This window comes from Pan troglodytes, chromosome 20 (assembly GCF_028858775.2).
Source record: "Pan troglodytes isolate AG18354 chromosome 20, NHGRI_mPanTro3-v2.0_pri, whole genome shotgun sequence".
In the NCBI taxonomy this organism is placed as follows: domain Eukaryota; kingdom Metazoa; phylum Chordata; class Mammalia; order Primates; family Hominidae; genus Pan; species Pan troglodytes.
In genome coordinates, this window is record NC_072418.2 from 20367780 (window position 1) to 20392925 (window position 25146).

General features: G+C 55.2%; 1 protein-coding gene across 3 annotated transcripts; it reads left to right on the plus strand.

The window, feature by feature from the left end:
• Positions 1-4140: 4140 nt before the first annotated feature.
• MAP1S (microtubule associated protein 1S) lies at positions 4141-19251 on the plus strand. Of its 3 annotated transcripts, none has more exons than XM_016935465.4 (7): positions 4141-4326; positions 5642-5743; positions 8824-8906; positions 9747-9887; positions 10528-12883; positions 17934-18196; positions 19011-19251. In XM_016935465.4, exons 1-7 carry the CDS (start codon positions 4209-4211, stop codon positions 19164-19166), a joined length of 3219 nt encoding a protein of 1072 aa, XP_016790954.3. In that variant the 5' UTR covers positions 4141-4208; the 3' UTR covers positions 19167-19251. The 3 variants fall into 3 exon arrangements, with proteins under 3 accessions (XP_016790954.3, XP_016790955.3, XP_054529111.1); XM_016935466.4 differs by having other exon boundaries at positions 17934-18169; XM_054673136.1 differs by having other exon boundaries at positions 4169-4326; positions 17934-18163; positions 19005-19251.
• Positions 19252-25146: the final 5895 nt, after the last annotated feature.

Consider the following 25146-nt stretch of genomic DNA (forward strand, 5'->3'; position numbering starts at 1 on the left):
TAAAATGGAGGCCGGGTGCAGTGGCTCATGCCTGTAATCCCAGCACTTTGGGAGTCTGAGGCAGGTGGATCACCTGAGCTCAGGAGTTTGAGACCAGCCTGGGCGATACGGCAAAATCCCATCTCTACAAAACATACAAAAATTAGCCAGCAGAGGTGGCCTGCACCTGTAGTCCCAGCTAGTCAGGAGGCTGAGGTGGGAGGACTGCTTGAGCCCTGGAGGCAGAGGTTGTAGTGAGCTGAGATTGTGCCACTGCACTCCAGCCTGGGTAACCTGACCCTGTAATCCCAGCACTTTGGGAGGTCAAGGTGGATCTCTTAAGCCTAGGAGTTTGAGAGCAGCCTGGGCAACAAGGAGATGCCATCTCTACAAAATATACAAAACATTAGCCAGGCATGGCAGCGCACACCTGTAGTCCCAGATACTTGGGAGGCTGAGGTGGGAGGATCGCTTGAGCCCTGAAGGTCAAGGTTGCAGTGAGCTGAGATCAAGCCAGTGCACCTCAGCCTGGGTGATAGAATGAGACCCTGTCTTAAAAAAAAAAAAAAAAAAAAAAAAAAAGGCCGGGCACGGTGGCTCATGCCTGTAATCCCAGCACTTTGGGAGGCCAAGGCTGGCCTGACATCGGGAGTTCAAGACCAGCCTGGCCAACATGGTGAAATCCCGTCTCTACTAAAAATACAAAACTTCCTGGGCATGGTGGCAGGTGCCTGTAATCCCAGCTACTTGGAAGGTTGGGGCAGGAGAATCACTTGAACCTGGGAGGCAGAGGTTGTAGTGAGTCGAGATCACACCACTGTAGATAGATACAGAGAGAGAGAGAGAGAGAGAGAGAGAGACTCATTCTGTCAAGCAGGCTGGGTTGGAGTGCAGTGGCGTGATCTCAGCTCGCTGCAATCTCGACAGCCCAGACGCAAGTGATCCTCCCACCTCAGCCTCCTGAATAGCCCACAACCACACCTGGCTAATTTTTGTATTTTTAGTGGAGACGGAGTTTCACCATGTTGGCCAGGCTGGTCTCAAACTCCTGACCTCAAGTGATCCGCCTGTCTCAGCCTCCCAAAATATTGGGATTACAGGTGTGAGCTACTACACCCATCCTGACCATGTCTATATTAAACCTTAACAAAACTGTTAAAATGAGAAAATAATTGCCAGGAGAAGATGAGAATATCCAGCAGTCCTGAGGGCTCAGGGTTCCGTTTTCCCCACAAATGCCATCATCTGACGCCTCTGGGGATGGTGACCTTGAAACAGTCATGGAGCTGGGCCAGAAACCAGAGACCGGAGTCCCATGCCTGGGATTTGAGCAGTGGTCTCAGAGGCTTCTCAGTTTCTAGGGAAATGCACCCCACATGTCCCACACCAGAGTCCTCAAGCTTGGGAGATGCTTTGCGACAGGAAGACCTCATGGCTCCAAGTACTCAGGACATTATCTCCCAAAAACCTAACTGGGGAGACCTTCATCCCCAAATCAGATCCCCCTAGTGGAGACATTTCTTCAGGCCCTGTAAGACCAACTAGTAATAGAATTAATACCAACAGGCCGGTGCAGTGGCCCATACCTATAATCTCAGCACTTTGGGAGGCCAAGTGGGGCAGCTTACTTGAAGTCAGGAGTTCGAGACCATCTGGGCCAACATGGTGAAACCCCATGTCTCTACTAAAAATACAAAAATTAGCCAGGCATGGTGGTGGGTACCGTAATCCCAGTTACTCAGGAGGCTGAGGCAGGAGAATCCCTTGAACTCGGGAGGCGGAGCTTGCAGTGAGCCGAGGTTACACCACTGTGCTCCAACCTAGCCTGCTTGACAGAACAAGACTCTCTCTCTCTCTCTCTCAGAATGATTCTGGCAAGGGCGACAGAGCGAGAATCCGTCTCAAAAAAAAAAAAAAAGAAAGAAAAAAAAGAATTAGTACCAACAATCATAATTCACAGCGTGGGCAGAAGGAAGTGGATAGACTTCCATTCAGAAGCTCCTGGGTTCGAATCCTGGACCCATCCATAAATACACAAGGAAGGAAGGAATGAATGAATAGTGGACAAATAGGCCTTTCAGCCCATTCCAAAAGACTTTATCATATCCCTTCTCAGATGCCCAAGCCTTGTGTTGCACAAGGCCAGGGCCCCAGAGAGGCCTCAGGCTTCCAAAAGTTTCCAGCCTTATAGGGGAGATCGTGCCTGACACAGACACTCCCACTACTATTACTGCTCACAGCAATAACAGAAGAAATCACAGGCAGGCGAGACACAGGGAAGGGAGCCAAGGGGGAGGGACAAGGTTAGAGGAAGGATGCCAGAACCAAAAAGAGAGAGAGGAAGTGGAGTGCAAGAATGGTAGACGGCACGTGGCCAGTGGCTGTTACACACTGGCCAGGGAGGAAGTTGGGCTGAACAACCTAGATAATAAACGGCAGCGGGAGGCTGATTCGCCTTCCCAGATCTTTCCCGTTTCTGTTCTGCTTTTCTTTGCATACTCCCGGAGACAGGGAGCTCACTCCTGAGAAAGGAGGTTCAATGTTTCCTGGGCATGGACCACTGTCCAAAAGTTCCAAGCAAGATGATTTGTCAAGTAGTAGCCCCTATGGGTCAAAGGGCTAAAGGGGGCCAGGCGCAGCGGCTCACGCCTGTAATCCCAGCACTTTGGGAGGCCAAGGCAGGAGGATCACTTGAGGTCAGGAGTTCGAGACCAGCCTGGCCAACATGGTGAAACCCCATCTCTGCCGGGCACGGTGGCTCACGCCTGTAATCCCAGCACTTTGGGAGGCCGAGGCAGGCAGATCACAAGGTCAGGAGATCGAGACCACGGTGAAACCCCGTCTCTACTGAAAATACAAAAAATTAGCCGGGCACAGTGGCGGGCGCCTGTAGTCCCAGCTACTCGGGAGGCTGAGGCAGGAGAATGGCGTGAACCTGGGAGGTGGAGCTTGCAGTGAGCCGAGATCGCGCCACTACCCTTCAGCCTGGGAGACAGAGCGAGACTCTGTCTCAAAAAGAAAAGAAAAGGAAAGAAAAGAAAAGAAAAGAAACCCCATCTCTACTAAAATACAAAAATTAGCAGGGCATGGTGGCGGACACCTATAATCCCGCTACTTGGGAGGCTGAGGCAAGGGAATCGCTTGAACCCGGGAGGCAGAAGTTGCAGTGAGCTGAGATTGTGCCATTGCACTCCAGCCTGGGCGGCAGAATGAGACTCCATCTCAAGAAAAGGAAAGGAGAGGAGAGGAGAGGGGAAAGGAGGGGAGGGGAGGGAGAGGAGGGGAGGGGAGGGGAGGAGAGGAGAGGAGAGGGGAGAGAAGGGGAGGGGAGGGGAGGAGAGGAGAGGAGGGGAGGGGAGGAGAGGAGACGAGAGGGGAGGAAAGGAAAGAAAAGCCTAAAGAGGATTATCTGGGGAGAGAGAGGTACCCATGTGCGCAACGCAGGCAGTCCCTTGCACAGGCTGGATCTAGAGTAAGACTCACTTGGGTTCAAACCTGCTCTACCACTTACAGGCCTGGTGACTTCATCCCTCCAAATCTCAGTTTCCTCTCCTTTCCTCTGAAAGTGACCACAGTAACTGTGCCTACCTCATCGCTTTGTGCTTGTATGTAATGAGCTAATGCAATAAAATGCCTGGCGCACAGGAGGTGCAGAATAAGTGTTGCCCTGTTCCAGGCAGGCCCAGAGTGCTCCGGTTGTGTCCCAAACACACATGTACTTTCTTACCTCTAAAACTTTGCACCTGCTGTAAACTTCTGCCTCACCTGCTCTTGCCCCACCACCCACACAAGGCAAACTCCTACACATCCCTTAAAGCCCAACCTACAAGATAGATTTCTTTTCTCTGTTCAAGCCCTGACCTAGAGAGCTGGGAGCATCCATAGGCACCGGGTTCTGATGCGGCCTACTGTCATGTGATGTGAGTTCCTGGAGGGCAGGAGTTCTGACCTACATGCAGCAGGCACGCAATCAAAGCTTGTTCAATGAAAAAAAAAATGAATGAATGGTCGCTTGGGAGAGGCGGCTCCCAAGCGGACACCCAGGAGTCGGCCAACCCCTTTAACGCCCGCATCCCCTGCTCTCCACGACCTCAAAGGGCCTGTAAGTGGTCGACAAAAAAGGGCGGGGATGGGGTGGTTCCGGGCGGGGTCTTCAGCCCTTCCGGTGCGGCCCCTTTAAGAGGCGGGGCCTGCGGGGCGGGCGCCGAGAACGCCGGGGCGGCCCGAAGATGGCGGCGGTGGCTGGATCTGGGGCTGCCGCGGCTCCGAGCTCACTGCTCCTCGTGGTGGGCAGCGAGTTCGGGAGCCCGGGGCTCCTCACCTACGTCCTGGAGGAGCTCGAAAGAGGTCGGGCTGGCCTGGGGGCCCGCGGGAGCCCGGGAGGCGGGCCCGTTCGCGCGTCTGGGCCCGGGGCCGGCGGGGTGGGGCGGCGGCGGCGGCGGCGGCGGGGCCCGGGCTCAGGGGCGGGGGTCGCGGGCCTGGGGCTGGGTCCCCTTCACCGTTAGGCGCACGACGCGGGCAAAGGCGGGGTGCCTGTGGGTGCCCGCGGAGGAAGTGGCATCCGGGCCTGGGCTGGGCAGGGCTGCCCCGCCCCAACTCCGGGTGAAGATAGGGGAGGGGACACGGGCCTGGGCTTGGGGACCCTTGCAGTTGGACCACGGCTCCGCTTCCCGCCTGACTGGCCCGCCCGGGGGGAGGGCCTGGGGTCGCTTTGGATCTCCAGGTCTTAGCAGCTTAGATAGAGATCTCCCGGAGAGAGAAGCAGATATGGGGGAGGCTGGGCCTGGAGCCCCGGGGCCCGCTTTCTGTTGCCTCACAAGGAGCTGCTAATTGGGGTGTGGGCGGGTGCGGCCTGCCCTGGGGATTTGGCACCTAGGGAGGTGAGTCATAGGTGCACCTGCCAGGTTCACCTGCAGCCACTTGGCTCAGTGGGACTGGCGGGCGTGATGCGCCCGTGGGTGGAGATGGGTGTTCATCCCCCATCCCTCGGAGCATCTGGACCTGGCGTTTCATTGCATGTAAAATGGGACAGGAACACGCACCTCGGTTCATGTGCTTGAGGAGTGTTTAGTGAGCACCTGCTATGCGCCAGGCCTTTGGGCAGTGGACACAGGGATATGGCCGGGATGATAGACAGGTTCAGCCCTGCCAACACAGGTCTGGTTTGGGGATAGACCCAAAGCGAGTGAGGAGATTGAACAAGCTTCCGGCTCACATGGTGTCAGGAAGGATGAGAAGGCTGCAAGGGACTGAGAGGACAGTCAGTCTTAGCACCCGAAGGTGCTGAGGGGGAAGGGCCCCCTGGCCAGTAGGAACAGGTGGGGGCGGCAGGGGGATGGACTTCCAGGCAGGGGAAACAGCTGTTGCAAGGGCGGTGAGTGGAAACGGGTCTGGCAGGGCATAGGAGCAGCGAGGAGGTGGAGATGGAGGAGGTGGAGGCTTTGTTGCTGATGAATCTTGTGTGTAAAATGATGAGGTGTGCTCTGGGTCCCCTGGCTCAGCTGCAGCGAGACTTGAAGGTGTTGGGTACTTATGAGTCTCCAAGCTGTGAGTGAAGGGAGGAGGCTGGGGCGCTCCCCACCCACGGGGTGCTAATTATTGAAATATTCTGGGAGCTGGGGGGCCCGGCTGAACTCCCGCCTTGATCCCTCCTTCCCACCAGGCATCCGGTCTTGGGATGTCGATCCTGGCGTCTGCAACCTTGATGAACAGCTCAAGGTCTTTGTGTCCCGACACTCTGCCACCTTCTCCAGCATTGTGAAAGGTGAGGCTGGGGTCCCCCTGACTGCTCCCTACCTCTTGTTCTTTGGGGAAGTGCCAGCCGTGTGCCAGGCATGGGGGGTGGGATGCAGCTATAAATAACAACAGTAATAATACAGTTGAGACCTTTCAAATGCAAGCCGTGACCCAGTGATAACCCCCTCAGTCCTCAGCAACCCACAGTGCAGGAACTGGTGTTTTTGTCCCTGATTGACAGATGAGGAAATTGGCATTGAAGGGGGAAGAGGCAGGGAGATCTCTGAGGAGGGGGTTTTTTGATGAGAAACTGCTATGACTGGTGTGTCCAGTGGAAGGGAAGGGCCCCAGTCAAGACCCAGCAGTGGACAGAACATCTAGAATGAACCGGGCGCGGTGGCTTACGCCTCTGATCTCAGCACTTTGGGAGGCCGCAGCGGGCGGATCACTTGAGGTCAGGAGTTGGAGACTAGCCTGGCCAACATGGAGGAACCCTGTCTCTACTAAGAATACAAAAATAACGGCATGGTGGCAGGCGCCTGTAATCCCAGCTACTCAGGAGGCTGAGGTGGGAGGATCACATGAACCCAGGAGGCAGAGGTTACAGTGGGGCTGAGACTGCGCCACTGCACTCCTGCCTGAGTGACAGAGTGGGAGGGACTCTGTCTCAAAACAAACAAACAAACAAAAAACATCTGGAAGGTGGAGGGGGCACTGAGCAGGCCCTGGAAGATGGAGTGTGGGCCCCTTGCAGGCAGGGACTGATATTGGTTCACAGCCACAGGCCTGGGTATACAGTAGGCAGGGAACTGAAAAGGAGTGAGATCAAGAAGGGCCCAACTCAGCACGAGGCTCCCTTCTAGGGTGACCCAGGGTGAGCAGAGCAGCAGGCGGGCAGGCAGGGCTTGGGTGTTGCCTGCAGCCGCCCCCTGCTCCTGATGGTCTCTTGAGTCACCTCCCCGCTGCTGCTGGAGAGGAAGGAAGTGTCTGTAGTCTCATTGTCCCAGTTGGTCCTTGTGGCTTCCTGACACTTCATGGGGCAGAAAGTGGAGCTGGAAATCCTGTCTGCTGTGTGTGAACTTCGTGGCCACTTCCCTTCTTTATGCCTTGATTTCCCCACCTGAATGGGGCAATATCCCTGTGTGGCAAAAAGCGTGCTAAGGCTGGGTGGGGTGGCTCTTGCCTGTAAACCCAACACTTTGGGAGGTCAAAGTGGGAGGATTGTTTGAGGTCAGGAGTTCAAAACCAGCTGGGGCAACATGGTGAAACCCTGTCCCTACTGAAAATGCAAAAATGAGCTGGACCTGGTGGTGCACACCTGTAGTCCCAGCTACTCAGGAGCCCGAGGAGGGAGGATCGCTTTTACCCAGGAGGCAGAGGCTGCAGTGAGCTAAGATTGTGCCACTGCACTTCAGCCTGGGCAACAGAGCGAGACCCTGTCTCAAAAAAATAAACTTAGGCCTGACATGGTGGCTCACACCTATAATCCCAGCACTTTGGAAGGCTGAGGTGGGTGGATCACCTGAGGTCAGGAGTTCGAGACCAGCCTGACCAGTATGGTGACACCCCATCTCTACTAAAAATACAAAAATTAGCTGGTTGTGGTGGCAAGCGCCTATAACCCCAGCAACTTGGGAGACTGAGGTTGGAGAATTGCTTGAACTCAGGAGGCAGAGGTTGCAGTGAGCTGAGATCGTGCCACTACACTTCAGCCTGGGCAATAGAGGGAGATTCCATCTCAAAAAAGAGACAGAGAGAGAGGGATGGAGGGAGGGAGGGGGAGAGGGAGGGAGAGAGAGAGAGAAAGGAAAGAGAAAGCTAAATGTGATAAGGGCGAGAGAGAGAGAAAGGGAAAAGAAGGAAAGAAAGTTAAATGTGATAAGGGCTGGCAACACTAGAGGGTCTCTGCCTCTCAAGACTCAGCCTTGTTCATGGTTCAGTCCTGCCTCAGGGGCCTTGGCTGGTGCTGTACCCTGGTCCTGGTTGGCCCTCACTGGCCCCCCCCCCCCGGCTCTGGCTCCTTGCCACCCCTCTCTCACAGTACTGATGTTTAAAACACATACGGGCCCTGGGGGACAGAGCAGGGTCAGGATCCCAGAAACAGCCCTACTTCAGCCCCGGCCCTTATGCTGCCCCACCCCTAGCTGAGTCCTGCCTCAGGACCTTTGCTCCGGATGTACTCTCGTCCACGTTCGCCCTCATTGGCCCTCCTCGAGCTCTGGCTCTCTGTCTGAAAAATAAATGTGGCCGGACGGGTGCAGTGGGTCAAGTCTGTAATCCAAGCACTTTGGGAGGCCGAGGCAGGCGGATCACCTGAGGTCAGGAGTTTGAGACCAGCCTGACCCACATGTTAAAACCCCGTCTCTACTAAAAATTCAAAAAATTAATGGGGCGTGGTGGCGTGTGCCTGTAATCCCAGCTACTCGGGAGGCTGAGGCAGGAGAATTGCTTGAACCCAGGAGGTGGAGGTTGCAGTGAGCCCAGGTTGCACTGTTGCACTCCAGCCTGGGCAACAAGAGCAAAACTCCGTCTCAAAAAAAAAAGAAAAGAAAAAGGCCGGGCGCGGTGGCTCACGCCTGTAATCCCAGCACTTTGGGAGGCCGAGGCAGGCGGATCACGAGGTCAGGATATGGAGACTATCCTGGCTTACACGGTGAAACCCTGTCTCTACTAAAAATACAAAAACTTAGCCGGGTGTGGTGGCGGGCACCTGTAGTCCTGGCTACTCGGGAGGCTGAGGCAGGAGAATGGCGTGAACCCGGGAGGAGGAGCGGAGCTTGCAGTGAGCAGAGATTGCACCACAGCACTCCAGCCTGGGCGACAGAGCGAGACTCCGTCTCACAAAAAAAAGAAAATGGTGGCATCACTCCCAGGGGTGACAGCTGCAAACCAGGCCCTGCGCACGATGGGGCCCTCTGGTTACTGCCTCTCTTAGGCCAGCCGGGGTGGTTTGAGTTTCTCTTTCTTGCCTGGTCCTGACCTGCAGCTCTGCCGTGCGCCTGTTAATCTCCATATGATCCCTGGGTGGGTTCCCAGAGGGGTTCGTGTTCCCTGAGGGTCACACGGGGAGGCAGGATTTGACTCCGGGACGGCCTGATTCCCCCACAGGCCAGCGGAGCCTGCACCACCGTGGAGACAACCTGGAGACCCTGGTCCTCCTGAACCCATCAGACAAGTCCCTGTGTGATGAGGTAGGGAATGGCTGACGTCCTGGAGGGGGCAGGCTGCTGGGACCCGTGCCTTCTCTGTCTTCCTGTCTTGTGTCCTTGTCTTCATGCTGCCCCAGATCCTCTCAAGACACCCGGCACCACACTTCTTCGCCCACGAAGCCTTCCCTGTGGCTTCAGCCTCCGCTTCTTCCCTCCTCTGGGGTGGGAGCAGAAAAGCCTGGACTTTGGGAGGGAGGGGAGGGTAAGCACTCCCAGCTCAGGGCCCAGGACAGCGTGGGTCTGGAGGTGGGAAGGCCAGAGCAGACAGGTTTTCCTCCTGTGGGTTCCCTCCGGCTAGGCCCCAGGAGTTGTCTGAATTGACTCACTAACATTAACCGGCTTGTGGCCATCTGTACTCTACCAATTATACATCCGGAAGATGAACCAGACAGAGCCCTGGGGCATCCCGCTACAGACCTTCTTACAGGTTGATTCCTTGGATCAACTTTTCCCTTTTGTTCCCTTGAGGGGCTCTCAGTCTTTAGGAGACAGAGTGAGACACAGACACCCCCAGCCCTGTGGCATCAGGGCTGGGCTGGAGGGAGAGGTGGACTAGAGAGAACCCAGAAAGGGCAAGTAGTGCCTTCAGGAGGAAGGGACATCAGAGCTGGGCTTTGTAGGATGAATAGGAGTTTGCTAGGGTTGCTCCAGGGCCCAGCAGGAGACCTGGAGACTGCCTTCATAGCTAGTTGAGCACTGGGCTGGTCGTGGGGTGAGGACAGGAGAGGGGTGGTTATGTATCGACTCGAGGCTACCCCAAAGAGGACTGCTGGATACGTCACTGCACAGAACGGGGCCTTTAGTGTTCACCCCCTCCCTCAGCTCCGGAACCTTCTGTTGGACCCTGCCTCTCACAAGCTACTGGTGTTGGCTGGGCCCTGCCTGGAGGAGACGGGGGAGCTGCTGCTACAGACAGGGGGCTTCTCGCCTCACCACTTCCTCCAGGTCCTGAAGGACAGAGAGGTAAGCCACCCCTTTGCCATCCCCTGCTTCCCCAGCTCTGAATCCTGACTGGTGTGTATCAGGCTGTGTGGCACCAGCGACCTGCTGTTTTCCATGGCCTGGTCTCCCTGTCCTCTGTAGGATGGCAGTGGTGACACATGCCTCCTGGCTGTCTGGGGTCAGTCCCATTGCCCACGAAAGGGTGTGGTGTGAGCTGAGTTTGTAGGTCAGCAGATGTCCCAAAGTCCTGATGAGGGATGGAGCCAAATGGGTCCTTCCTGGTGCCCGCAGTCTGGGTAGGACACATGGGCAACATGGCAAACCTCACTTTCACATTGTAGTGGGGCACTTAAAAATGGTGAGAAAAGGTTCAGTAGACAGAGGTGGGGCGTGGAGAGTCTCCTTGGAGGGAGCTGTGCCCTGGGAGGAGAGAACGGTGAGTGTAAAGGCCCTGGGGCAGGGAGGCATTTGAAGGGGAGGGAGAGACAGGAGGTGAGGCCAGATCAAAGAGCCTTGTGGCGCTGGAGAGGGTTGGGTTTTGGCGGGAGGGCCCTGAGGAGCAGGCCCGGGGGAAAGGATGAGGGTGTCCTCGCCCAGTTTTCCCACCGGGCTAGGTGTTGCCTGGCTCTAGGTGGTCCCTTACCACTCCTCCTCCATACAGATCCGGGACATCCTGGCCACCACGCCCCCACCTGTGCAGCCGCCCATACTCACCATCACCTGCCCCACCTTCGGTGACTGGGCTCAGCTGGCACCCGCTGTGCCCGGCCTTCAGGGGGCGCTCCGGCTCCAGCTGCGGCTGAACCCCCCAGCGCAGCTGCCCAACTCTGAGGGACTGTGCGAATTCCTGGAGTACGTGGCTGAGTCTCTGGAGCCGCCGTCCCCCTTCGAGCTGCTGGAGCCCCCGACCTCCGGGGGCTTCCTCAGGCTGGGCCGGCCCTGCTGCTACATCTTCCCCGGAGGCCTCGGGGATGCCGCCTTCTTCGCCGTCAATGGCTTCACTGTGCTGGTCAACGGTGGCTCAAACCCCAAGTCCAGTTTCTGGAAGCTGGTGCGGCACCTGGACCGCGTGGATGCCGTGCTGGTGACCCACCCTGGCGCCGACAGCCTCCCCGGCCTCAACAGCCTGCTGCGGCGCAAACTGGCGGAGCGCTCCGAGGTGGCTGCTGGTGGGGGCTCCTGGGACGACAGGCTGCGCAGGCTCATCTCCCCCAACCTGGGGGTCGTGTTCTTCAACGCCTGCGAGGCCGCGTCGCGGCTGGCGCGCGGCGAGGACGAGGCGGAGCTGGCGCTGAGCCTCCTGGCGCAGCTGGGCATCACGCCTCTGCCACTCAGCCGCGGCCCCGTGCCAGCCAAACCCACCGTGCTCTTCGAGAAGATGGGCGTGGGCCGGCTGGACATGTATGTGCTGCACCCACCCTCCGCCGGCGCCGAGCGCACGCTGGCCTCTGTGTGCGCCCTGCTGGTGTGGCACCCCGCCGGCCCCGGCGAGAAGGTGGTGCGTGTGCTGTTCCCCGGTTGCACCCCGCCCGCCTGCCTCCTGGACGGCCTGGTCCGCCTGCAGCACTTGAGGTTCCTGCGAGAGCCCGTGGTGACGCCCCAGGACCTGGAGGGGCCGGGGCGAGCCGAGAGCAAAGAGAGCGTGGGCTCCCGGGACAGCTCGAAGAGAGAGGGCCTGCTGGCCACCCACCCTAGACCTGGCCAGGAGCGCCCTGGGGTGGCCCGCAAGGAGCCAGCACGGGCTGAGGCCCCACGCAAGACTGAGAAAGAAGCCAAGACCCCCCGGGAGTTGAAGAAAGACCCCAAACCGAGTGTCTCCCGGACCCAGCCGCGGGAGGTGCGCCGGGCAGCCTCTTCTGTGCCCAACCTCAAGAAGACGAGTGCCCAGGCGGCACCCAAGCCCCGCAAAGCACCTAGCACAGCGCCCAGCACGTCCCACTCTGGCTTCCCGCCGTTGGCAAATGGACCCCGCAGCCCGCCCAGCCTCCGATGTGGAGAAGCCAGCCCCCCCAGTGCGGCCTGCGGCTCTCCGGCCTCCCAGCTGGTGGCCACGCCCAGCCTGGAGCTGGGGCCGATCCCAGCCGGGGAGGAGAAAGCACTGGAGCTGCCTTTGGCCGCCAGCTCAATCCCAAGGCCACGCACACCCTCCCCTGAGTCCCATCGGAGCCCCGCAGAGGGCAGCGAGCGGCTGTCGCTGAGCCCACTGCGGGGAGGGGAGGCCGGGCCAGACGCCTCACCCACAGTGACCACACCCACGGTGACCACGCCCTCACTGCCCGCAGAGGTGGGCTCCCCGCACTCGACCGAGGTGGACGAGTCACTGTCGGTGTCCTTTGAGCAGGTGCTGCCGCCATCCGCCCCCACCAGTGAGGCTGGGCTGAGCCTCCCGCTGCGTGGCCCCCGGGCGCGGCGCTCGGCCTCCCCACACGATGTGGACCTGTGCCTGGTGTCACCCTGTGAATTTGAGCATCGCAAGGCGGTGCCAATGGCACCGGCACCTGCGTCCCCTGGCAGCTCGAATGACAGCAGTGCCCGGTCACAGGAACGGGCAGGTGGGCTGGGGGCCGAGGAGACGCCACCCACATCGGTCAGCGAGTCCCTGCCCACCCTGTCTGACTCGGATCCCGTGCCCCTGGCCCCCGGTGCGGCAGACTCAGACGACGACACAGAGGGCTTTGGAGTACCTCGCCACGACCCTTTGCCTGACCCCCTCAAGGTCCCCCCACCACTGCCTGACCCATCCAGCATCTGCATGGTGGACCCCGAGATGCTGCCCCCCAAGACAGCACGGCAAACGGAGAACGTCAGCCGCACCCGGAAGCCCCTGGCCCGCCCCAACTCACGCGCTGCCGCCCCTAAAGCCACTCCAGTGGCTGCTGCCAAAACCAAGGGGCTTGCTGGTGGGGACCGTGCCAGCCGACCACTCAGTGCCCGGAGTGAGCCCAGTGAGAAGGGAGGCCGGGCACCCCTGTCCAGAAAGTCCTCAACCCCCAAGACTGCCACTCGAGGCCCGTCGGGTGAGTACTGGAGCTGGGGCCCTGGGCTGGGTTAGCAGCTGCTTAGGCTGGAGAGCATAGCTCGTCCTCCTGTTTTTACATTTTCAGTTTTTTTAAAAGAGATGGTCTCACTCTGTCTCTGAGCTGGAGTGCAGTGGTGCGGTCACAGCTCATTGCAGCCTTGAACAGTGGGGCTCAAGCCACCCTCCCACCTCAGCCTCTCCAGTAGCTGGGACTACTGGCACGGCCACTACCCCTGCCTAATTTTAAAATTTTTGGTAGAGATAGGGTCTTACTATGTTGCCTGGGCTGATTTCAAACTCCTGGCCTCAAGCTGTGTGCCCACCTCAGCCTCCCAAAGTGTTGGGATGACTGGCGTGAGCCACGGTGCCCTGCCAGTTCTTTTTTTTTTTTTTTTTTTTGAGACAGAATTTCGTTCTTGTTGCCCAGGCAAGAGTGCAATGGCACGATCTTGGCTGACTGCAACCTCTGACTCCCGGGTTCAAACAATTCTCCTGTCTCAGCCTCCCGAGTAGGTGGGATTACAGGTGCCTGCCACCACGCCTGGCTAATTTTTGTATTTTTAGTAGAGTTGAGGTTTCACCATGTTGGCCAGGCTGGTCTCGAACTCCGGACCTCAGGTGATCTGCCCACCTTGGCCTCCCAACGTGCTGGGATTACAGGCATGAGCCACTGTACCCAGCCAAGTCCTCCTGTTCGTAATTACTTCGTGACCTCAGCCGTGCCCACCTCTCCGGGGCTCAGTTTCTCCTGTGAAATGGAAACTGACCTCAGTGTTGAAGCACTTGCCATTCTGAGGTGCCTGGACAGGTGAGCACGTATGCCAACTGTGGGTTTCTAGAAGCCACAATAAGTAAAATGAAACAGTTGAAAATTTAAATAGCGTATTTTATGTAACTGATTGGTTAGGAGGACCCGGCCTATGGTTGCACTCATAGCAGAGCAAAATCAGCAAAGAGAAAAGGCACATAGGGTGAAGTCCAAAGGAAACCAGGCAGAAGCTTGCAGAATCCTCTCCCAGTGGGGCTGCACACCACAGGCTTCATTTCTCCAGTAGCAAGTTGTAACAATGTGTCCCTCATGGAAGCTCATTAGACACAGCATGCCCAGGTTTCCTATTGGGCCATTACATAGGCATCCTCTGCCTGGCACACACACTCTAGACTCCCCAAAAAGGAGAAATCAGGTGTGTGGTCCAGTCCAGGCACAGGGAGTCCCTCTCAGACAGGGAATGGTGGGAACCCTCTGCCTAAGATCCAAATTCCCAGAGACCAGCCAAAGGCTCACATTTTAAGCAGGCCTTGCTGAGAGGAGGGTCTCTGGCCTGCTGTGCTGTTCTTTGTTTTTTTCCTGAGACAGAGTCTCACTCTGTCATCCAGGCTGGAGTGCAGTGGCGCAAACATGGCTCACTGCAGCCTCGACCTCCTGGGTTCAAGCAACCCTCCCACCTCAACCTCCCGAACACCTGGGACCACAGACACGCACCATAACGGCCAGCTAATTTTTTTTTGAGACGGAGTCTTGCTCTGTCACCAGGCTGGAGTGCAGTGGTGCGATCTGAGCTCACTGCAACCTCTACCTCCCGGGGTCAAGCGATTCTCCTACCTCAGCCTCCCAAGTAGCTGAGATTACAGGCACGCGCAACCATGCCCAGCTAATTTTTGTATTTTTAGTAGAGATGGGGTTTCACCATGCTGGTCAGGCCGGTCTCGAGCTCCTGGCCTTGTGATCTGCCCGCCTCGGCCTCCCAAAGTACTGGGATTACAGACGTGACCCACTGTGCCCAGCCTACGCCCAGCTAATTTTAAAATTTTTCAGTAGCACTGGGGTCTCACTATGTTGCCCTGGCTGGTCTTGAACTCCTGAGCTCAAGTGATCCTTTGGCCTCGGCCTCCGAAAGTGCTGGGATTATAGGCATAAGCTGGGATTATAGGCATAAGCCACCACGCCCGACTCAATGTTTAATTTTGGATGAACCGCCAGACTGTTTTCCACAGCAGCTGCTTGACGCTAGCCAGTCTAATGGGTGTGAGGTGGGATCTCATTGTGCTTTTGATTTCCATGTCCCTAATGATCAGTGATGTTGCATCTTTTCATATGCCTATTGGCCATTTGTCTGTCTTCTTTGGAGAAATGTCTATTCAATTCCTTTGCTCATTTTAAAATTTTGTTTTACTTTTTAGAGACAGGGTCTCGGTCTGTTACCCATGCTGGAGTGTAGTGCAAACACAGCTCATTATAGCCTCAACTTCCTGGGCTCAAGTGATCCTCCCAGCTCAGCCTCCCAAGTAGCTGGGACTACACAGGTGCATGCCATCGTGCCTGGCCAATTGTTTAATGTTTTGTAGAGATGGAGTCTCACTATGTTGCCCAGGCTGATCTTGAACTCCCAGCCTCAAGCGATTCTCTCGCCTTGGCCTCCCAAACTGTTGGGATTACAGGCATGAGCCACCATACCTAGCCCCCTTTGCCCATTTTTAAATTGAGTTGTTTTCCGTTGCTGAGTTTTAGGAGTTTTTTAAATCATTCTGGACATTAATCCTTTAGCAGATAAATGGCTTGCAAATATTTCCTCCCATTCTGTGAGCTGCCTTTTTATTCTTTTGCTAGTGCCCTTTGATGCACAAAAGTTTTAAATTCTCATGAAGTCCATTTTGTCTATTTTTTTCTTTTGTTGTCTGCACTTTTGATGTCAGACCCAATAAATGATTGCCACATCCATTTTTTTTCTTTTTTTCTTTTTTTTTTTTTTTTTTTCAGATGAGTCTGGCTCTGTTGCCCAGGCTGCAGCATGGGAGCACTATCTTGGCTCACTGCAACCTCCGCCTCCCGGGTTCAAGCGATTCTCCTGCCTCAGCCTTCCAGCCTTCCTGAGTAGCTGCGATTACAGGCACCCACCACCACACCTGGCTAATTTTTTTTGTGTTTTTAGTAGACACGGGGTTTCACCACATTGGCCAGGCTGGTTTCAAACTCCTGACCTCAAGTGATCTGCCCGCCTCGGCCTCCCAGAGTACTAAGATTATAGACGTGAGTCACCATGCCTGGTCAAATCCAACAGTGAGAAGCTTCTACCCCATGTTTTCTTCCAGGAGTTTTAAGTTTTCCGTTTCACATTTAGGTCCATTTGGAGGTAATTTTTGTATGTGGTGAAAAGATCCAGTGTCATTCTCTTGCATGTGGAAGCCCAGCTTTCCCAGCACCATTTGTTGAAAAGACTATCCTTTCCCCATTGAATGTTTGGAACGCTTGTTGAAGATCATTTGACCATACATGTGATGATTTATTTCCAGGCCTCTATTGTATTCCATTGGTCTATATGTCTGTCTTTATGCCAGTGCCACGCTGTTTTGATTACTGTAGCTTTGTAGTAAGTTTTGAAATCCGGAAGTGTGAGTCCTCTATCTTGATTCTTCTATTTCATGATTGTTTAATTTCCTTTTCACATTGTTCATTGTTCACGTATAGAAATTCAACTGTGTTTTGCCTGTGGACTTTGTACCTTGCTTCTTTGCTGAATTCGTTTATTATTATTTTTTGAGATGGAGTCTCACTCTGTCGCCCAGGCTGGAGTGCAGTGGCACAATCTCAGCTCACTGCAACCTCCACTTCCCGGGTTCAAGCAGTTCTCCTGCCTCTGCCTCCCGAGTAGCTGGGATTACAGGCGCCTGCCACCACGCCCAGCTAATTTTTGTATTTTTAGTAAGAGACAGGGTTTCGCCATGTTGGCTAGGCTGGTCTTGAACTCCTGACCTCAAGTGATCTGCCTGCCTCAGCCTCCCAAAGTGCTGGGATTACAGGCGTGAGCCACTGCACCCCCAGGCCTGATTTTTTACATTATTGTTCATAAAGTCTGTTGAACTGGCATTTTCTTGTAGAATTAAATATCTGTGCCTGGCTTTGGTATTAAGACAATTCTGGTCTTATAAAATGAGTTAGGAAGTGTTCCTTCCTCTTCAGTTCCTCGGAAAAGTTTGAGAAAGGCTGATGTTAGTTCTCTAAATGTTTAGTGGCTTCCCCAGGGCTTTTCTTTGTTGGGAGGTTGTAAGTTACTGATTCATTCTCCTTGCTAGCTACAGGTATGTGCTGATTTTCTATTTTTGTGATTGTGTCTTGGTAGTTTTTGTGTTTCTAGGAATGTGTCCATTTTGGCTGAGGGTATGCATTTGTTGGTATACAGACGGGGTAGTACTCTTACCCCCTGAGCTGGGCAGCAGCTGTGATTGTAAGATGCAGGGTCTGGCAGGCTTCTTGTGCCCGAGACCCAGCCGTATCCTTTCATTCCATTGATCATTCACTTGCCCAGGGCTGGTGGCCTTGTCCCCTTTGGCCCTAAGGTCAGGGTTTGGACAAGGCCCCCAGAGCTGCTGTCTCATCCGCATCCAGCACCCCGCAGTGATCTTGGGCCTGCCTCTCAAGGCTCTGTCCACCCACCCTGGCTCCCCATCACCCTTGGGGCAGGGATTCTGTCTGTCTTGGTCACAGCCCTGTTTCAGGGCCTGGTGCCCATGAGGTTCTGTTAAATACCCCTTGAGCAAGTGAACCAGACAAATGCTGCAGAAGCAGCAGATGGTCCAGGCACTGGCTGCTTTCAGGGCTCAAACTCTTAAACCCTCCTCCAGGAAGCATTCCCTGATTGCCACCCACTCGCCCCCCAGCCCTGGGGATGTGTATGTCCAGGGACTGGCTGGGGATGAGTCAGGCTCTTGGCACAAAGGGGTGGCTGGTGGTGTTTGTAGAGTGAGTGAAGAGTCACTGGAGTCAAGGCGTGGTGACACGCACCTGGAGTCCCAGCTACTTGGAAGGCTGAGGCAGGAGGATCACTTGAGCCCAGGAGTTTGCGACGAGCCTGGGCAGCATAGCGAGACCCCATTTCTTAAAATAAGATTCACTGGAGTCATGAGCGCACCAGGCCTCCCCAGAAAACTCTTTGAGTTCAGGCCTCCTGCTGAGGAGGGAGCTGCTCTGAGTGGTGCAGGTCGAACTTGGAGCCTCGGCCCCTCCCCAGCCCCAGGAGCTCATCCCTGCCTCCCCATCCCCCCGCCCGCAGGGTCAGCCAGCAGCCGGCCCGGGGTGTCAGCCACCCCACCCAAGTCCCCGGTCTACCTGGACCTGGCCTACCTGCCCAGCGGGAGCAGCGCCCACCTGGTGGATGAGGAGTTCTTCCAGCGCGTGCGCGCGCTCTGCTACGTCATCAGTGGCCAGGACCAGCGCAAGGAGGAAGGCATGCGGGCCGTCCTGGACGCGCTGCTGGCCAGCAAGCAGCATTGGGACCGTGACCTGCAGGTGCGTGTCACCCCAGGGCCTCTGCTGGTAAGTGTAGTTAGCACAGGTGGGTCAAACCACCCTCCACCCTCAGAGACTAAGCTACGTCCCCCAGGCCACACGGGAATGGGGGCGAACGTGGGAGTCTCTCATGGCTCAGCCCTTAGGGGTCTCTTCAGACTGATTCTGTCGTGTCACTGTTGTCATCGGCTGTGCTGGAAGCCTGGGGGAGGACGCAGGGCCTTGTGAAGCCTCGTGGTTCTATCCCTTCCCCAGACACCTTGTCACTTAGCCATTGTTCCGCTGTGAGAATTAGTCGGGATGGAATAGGTGGGCTGGGTGGTATCTGTGCGGCTGAGAACCCTCCCCCAGGGCTGCATGAAGCTGAGAGACTGAAACCAAGCCCTGCAGGGCGAGGCGCATGTGGGCAGAGGGAGGACCGCCTCACACCGCGGCCCCTGCCCTCTCACAGCTGCTAGGCTGGCTTCAAAGGAGTGTCCCTGTAGGGTGCACGACCCAGGAAAAGGCCCAGAGGTAGGAAAGAGGTTGGTGTGTTCAAGGAGCAGGGGGAGATCCAAGTGAGTAGAGAGGGGTCTCAGGCCAAGGAAGGCCTTGCAGAGGAGGAGCTCCGTCTCCTGTGTGCTGAGAAGGCTCTTTGGGTGCTGGTTGGGAGGAGCGGGGACCTCACAGACGGGCTGACCACCCATTGCAGACCTCAAGGTGGAGCACACAAGATCAGGGAAAAGCCAGGAGGGGTCTCAAATGCCAGGAAAGGAAGGCGACTTGGGCCCAGGCCAGAAGGGCAGGGGGCACCCCCCTCACTGGTGGTCCACTCTCCCCACACACCCCCCTCCACCTGCAGGTGACCCTGATCCCCACTTTCGACTCGGTGGCCATGCATACGTGGTACGCAGAGACGCACGCCCGGCACCAGGCGCTGGGCATCACGGTGTTGGGCAGCAACAGCATGGTGTCCATGCAGGATGACGCCTTCCCGGCCTGCAAGGTGGAGTTCTAGCCCCATCGCCGACACGCCCCCAACTCAGCCCAACCCACCTGTCCCTAGATTCAGCCACATCAGAAATAAACTGTGACTACACTTGGCTGTGGCCTCTCTTCTTTCTGTGATGGGAGACTTGGCATGTACCTCCTGGTCCTGCGGGTGGGGACAGCTTCCATGGAATCCCCAGTGACCCTGCGGTCAGGCCCACTCTGGCCTCCATGTCGCAGATGGGAGAAACGCAGGCTTCACTGGGCCTGGTTTGGGGAAGGAAGTGCCTCTCAGAGTTAATGACCACTGACCGGTGGAGCTCCTGACTATGGCCTCCACCCCGACTCAGCAACTGTGAGGGGCCCAAGTTATAGGCGCGAAGTAGCTACCTGACTATCTGTCACACAAACCAGTTGGTGGCAGGGGGAGATTGAATACCTGTCTCTGCTCCAAAGCCATCAAACAAAAGCTATCCTGCTGTCCCTAGAGGAGATGGATGCTTGTTCCAGAAAGTCTTACTCTGCAGGAAGGATTTACAGAGGAATCTGAAACCCAGAGATTACAGAATATCCACTTCTGGCTAATGCACCCTGACCCCTCTCTGCAGAAATACAAGCACTTAGGTTTACTATTAGATACAATGTCATCTGTACTGGGTTGAATGGCAGCCAGCCCCCAAAACACATTCAACACCTGACCCCTGACACCTGTGAATGTGATGTTATTTTGAAAAAGGATCTTTGCAGATACAGTTTTATTATTTTTTGAGATGGAGTCTTGCTCTGTCACCCACGCTGGAGTGCAGTGGGGCGATCTTGGCTCACTGCAACCCCCGCCTCCTAGATTCAAGCGATTCTTGTGCCTCAGCCTCTCTAGTAGCTGGGATTACAGGCACACGCCACCACGCCCGGCTAATTTTTGTATTTTTAGTAGAGACGGGGTTTCACCAGGTTGGCCAGGCTGGTCTCCAACTCCAGACCTCAGATGATCCACCCGCCTCGGTCTCCCGAAGTGCTGGATTACAGGCGTGAGCCACCATGCCTGGCCCTTCACAGGGTCTTATGGTCACAGGGTAGGTGATCAGGAAGGGCAGGTGGAGCAGAGGAGCCATCTCTGTGCCTGCCACCTCCTGTCCAATGCCTGCTAGCAATGCCAAGATCGCTGAGCTCAGCCAGCCACCTCCCACTTCCACCTACCCACCCTCCACACCTCTGCAGCGGAAACTTAACAGGGATGGGAGTCCTGGGAGAAAGGCCCCAGCCTAGGCGAGTTGACACAGCAGTGCAAAGCCAGCCCTGCCCAGTTCCCCATCAGTTGGCACTCAGGTTATGGCCTTTTCTCCATTGCCAGGGTAAGGATGGACCTCTTCTGGAGTCACCATTTATACATGAGGATGATTCCCCTGGGTTTCTTGTTTTGGCCAAACTGTCTAGTGACCCCTGCTGCCTACTTGTTCTTATTTCAATTGTCCCATTATCAGGGAGGTTTCTTTCTATTTATGGGCTCTTTCTTTTTTTTTTTTTTTGAGACAGTTTCTCTCTTGTCCAGGCTGGAGTGCAATGGTGCAATCTCAGCTCACAGCAACCTCAGGCTCCGAGGTTCAAGCAGTTCTCGTGCCTCAGCCTCCCGAGTAGCTGGGATTACCGGCATGTTCCACCATGCCCGGCTAATTTTTGTATTTTTAGTAGAAATGGGGTTTTGCCATGTTTACCAAGCTGGTCTCAAACTCCCGGCCTCAAGTGATCCACCCACTTCAGCCTCCCAAAGTACTGGGATTCCAGGCATGAGCCACCGTGCCCAGCCCAGGCCTTTTTCCTTCTTTCTTTTGAGACAGGGTCTCGCTCAGTCACCTAGACGACTGCAGTGGCACAATGTCGGCTCACTGCAACCTCTGCCTCCTGGGCTTAAGTGATCCTCCCACCTCAGCCTCCTGAGTAGCTGGGACTGCCTGGCTAATTTTTTGTATTTTTGGTAGAGCCGGGGTTTTGCCATGTTGGCCAGGCTGGTCTTGAACTCCTAACCTCAGGTGATCCACCCACTTTGGCCTCCCAAAGTGCTAGGATTACAGGCATGAGCCACTGGGCCCAGCCCTTTTTTTTCTTTTGAGACAGGGCCTCACTGTTGCCCAGGCTGGAGGGCAGTGGCATGATCATGTCTCATTGCAGCCTCGACCTCCCAGACTCAAGTGATCCTCCGACCTTGGCCTCCCAAGTAAGTAGGACCACAGGTGTGCGTCACCACACCCGCCTAATTTCTTTTATTATTTGTAGAGATGAGATCTCACTATGTTGCCCAGGCTGATCATGAACTCCTGGGCTCAAGCGATCCTACTTCGGCCTCCCAAAGTGCTGGGATTTACAGGCGTGAGCCACTGTGCCTGGCTTACAGGCCTTTTTCTAATTAGCTGGTTTGATATTTTTCTCATTGGGTATTTGTCTTTTTCTCATTCCTACACAATTTTCTTTTTTAAATTAGGGATAATAAACTTATGTGGTAAATGTTTTCCAAATGTACTTTTCCATTTTGTTTAGGCATGGTTTTGCTGTAGAGATATATATATTTTTTTGATGGTCTCTCGTTGCCCAGGCTGGAGTGCAGTGGGTGGGATCACAGTCACTGCAGCCTCGAACTTCTAGCTTCAAGTGATCCTCCCACCTCAGCCTCCCAAAGTGCTGGGATTACAGGCATGAGCCACTGCACCTGGCCAAACTGCAACTTTTTTTTTAAAACGGAGTCTTGCTCTGTCACCCAGGCTGGAGTGCAGTGGCGCGATCTTGGCTCACTGCAAGCTCTGCCTCCCGGGTTCACGCCATTCTCCTGCCTCAGCCTCCCGAGTAGCTGGGACTACAGGCGCCTGCCACCACGCCCAGCTAACTTTTTTTTTGTAATTTTAGTAGAGATGGGGTTTCTGTCTCTATTAAGATGAGGAGAGTACATAGAACTTGCCAGTCATTTCAACAAATGTTGTAAATGGACAGAAATCTCTAGTTAAAAGGCAAAAGGTGGCTGGGCACAGTGGTTCATGCCTGTAATCCCAGCACTTTGGGAGGCTGAGGTGGGCAGATCACTTGAGGTCAGGAGTTCGAGACCCCCAACTTGGGCAATGTAGTGAAATCCCATCTCCACTAAAAATACAAAAATTAGCCAGGCATGGTGGCACATGCCTGTAATCCCAGCTACTCAGGAGGAGGCTGAGGCAGGAGAATCACTTAAACCTGGGAGGAAGGACGTTGCAGTGAGGCGATCGTGCCACTGCATTCCAACCTGGGCGACAGAGCAAGACTCTGGAAAAAAAAAAAAAAAGCCAAAGAATAAACTTTGTTGGTATTGTAAGCCATATAGTCTGTCCAGACCACTGAATTCCTTTGTTGTAGGCTGAACAGACTACAACAAATGGGTGTGGTATAAACATAGAACCAGTCCAATCTGGTTCAGCTTTGTTAGTAACAAAATGTAACAAAATGATGAGTCGTTTTTCAGTGCAATGGACCCCCAGGGTGCAAGTCACATATCTGTGGAGCATTAACAGATGAACAAAGCATGCCCAATTCATAACCCTTGGGTGGAATGAAAAAGTCAACTACAGGTAGAACCCAAGTACTCGGATCAAGGAATGGGGACTATGCTGGGCGTGGTGACTCACGCCTGTAATCCCAGCACTTTGGGAGGCCCAGGCAGACGGATCACCTGAGGTCAGGAGTTCGAGCCTGGCCAACATGGTGAAACCGTCTCTAGTAAAAATACAAAAGAAACTAACGGGGCATGGTGGTGCGCACCTGTAATCCCAGCTACTCAGGAGGCTGAGGCAGGGAGAGTTGCTTGAACCCAGGAAGTAGAGATTGCAGTGAGCTGAGATCCCACCGTCACTGAGATCCAGCCTGGGTGACAGAGCGAGGCTCCATCTCAAAAAAAAAAAAAAAGGAATGGGGACCAAATTAAAAAGAGAAAGCTGGGTGTGGTGTCTCATGCCCAGGAATTGGAGACTAGCCTGGGCAACATAGTGAGACCCCGTCTACAAAAGATACAAAAATTAGCTGTGTGTTGTAACATACGCCTGTAGTCCCAGCTACTTGGGAGGCTGGGGTGGGAAGATCACTTGAGCTCCTGGAGGTTGAGGCTACAGTTAGCTGTGATTTCGCCATTGCACTCTAGCCTGGGCAACAGAGCAAGACCCTGTCTCAAAAAATAAAAGGGGGAGGGCGGTGCCTTGTTTACTGCAGTGTGGACTTGAGCACCAAAAACGCATCATCGCCCCTGCACGTGATGCAGTCATATCACCCCCATTGCATTTCCGTATCTCTCCCATGATAACCCTCTGCCTATGAAACCTGCCCCCAAGCTCCAGCTTGAAGAGACAGATTTGAACTTCGCCTACTGTCTCCTTGCCAGTTGACTCTCAAAAAAGCTTTTTAGGCCAGGTGCAGTGGCTCATGCCTGTAATCCCAGCACTTTGGGAGGCCGAGGCAGACGCATCACTTGAGGTCAGGAGTTCAGGATCAGCCTGGCCAACATGGAGAAACCCCGTCTCTACTAAAAATACAAAAATTAGCCAGGTGTGCTGGTGCACGTCTTGTAATCCCAGCTACTCTGAGGCAGAAGAATTGCTTGAACCTGGGAGGCAGAGGTTGCAGTAAGCTGAGATCGCACCACTGCACTCCAGCCTGGGCAACAGAGCAAGATTCTGTCTCAAAACAAAATAAAAACAAAAACTGTTGGAAGTTCCTCCCACTGGGCAAACAGTGTCAGGTGGGCGAGTGAAACACAAAGAAGCAACAGCCCATGGTGTGAGGTGTGGGGAGGTGGCACGCGCACCCCGAGGGCTCAGAGGAAGCCTTTTAGCACTGCCGCCTTGGGGGTTAAAGGAGGCTTCCCAAAGATGCAAAAGGGTGAGCCTTATTAGGGAAGGGGAAGGGTGCTCCTGGAGGAGGGACCGGCAGAGGCAAAGGCCTGGTTTGCTGGAGGAACCGAGAGAAGGGTGACATTGAAGCCCCCGCAAAGGGGGAAGAGTGTGGGAGGCAGCTGCCTGGAGGCCTCACTGAGCAGCTGGGACCAAATCCCATGGGGCCCTGGGGGAGGGGAGACGCAGGGGAAGCGGGCTTAAAGTGGACTTGGGAGAGGCCCGCCAGTGGAAGAGGGGTGGGGGTGGGGGTGCCAGGTCCTGGTGGGGCGTGGCCAGAGCTCTTTTCTGGGAAGATGTCAGCTCTTCCCAGAGAGAGGCAGTGATGGGGCAGGGCGTGGTGGAGCCCTGCCTGGTATGGTACCTCCTCCAGGTAGCCCTCCTTGCTACCTCTTAGTCCACTGCCTGGACCCTTCCTGACTCCCTCTCTTAAAAGTGTCCTGGCCAGGCATGGTGGCTTACGCCTGTCATCCCAGCACTTTGGGAAGCTGAGGCAGGCGGATCACCAGAAGTCGGGAGTTTGAGAACAGCCTGGCCAACATAGTCATACCCCATCTCTACTAAAAATACAAAAATTAGGGCCGGATGCAGTGTCTCACTCCTGTCATCCTAGCACTTTGGGAGGGTGAGGTGGGTGGCTCACCTGAGGTCAGGAGTTCAAGACCAGCCTGACCAACCTGGTTAGCGGGGCATGGTGGCACACGCCTGTAATCCCAGCTACTCTGGAGCCTGAGGCAGGAGAATCACTTGAACCCGGGAGGCAGAGGTTGCAGTTACCCGAGATCGTGTCACTGCACTCCAGCCTAGGCGACAAAAGCAAAACTCCGTCTCAAAAAAAAAAAAAAAAAAAAAATTATTCGGGCGTGGTGGTGGGTGCCTGTAATCCCAGCTACTCGAGAGGATAAGGCAGGAGAATCGCTTGAACCTGGGAGGTGAAGGTTGCAGTGAGCTGAGATGGCCTGGGCAACAGAGTGAGACTGTCTCAAAATAAATAAATAAGGCCGGGCGCAGCGGCTCAACGCCTATAATCCCAGCACTTTGGGATCACCTGAGGTCAGGAGTTTGAGACCATCCTGGCCAACATGGTGAAACCTCGTCTCTACCAAAAAT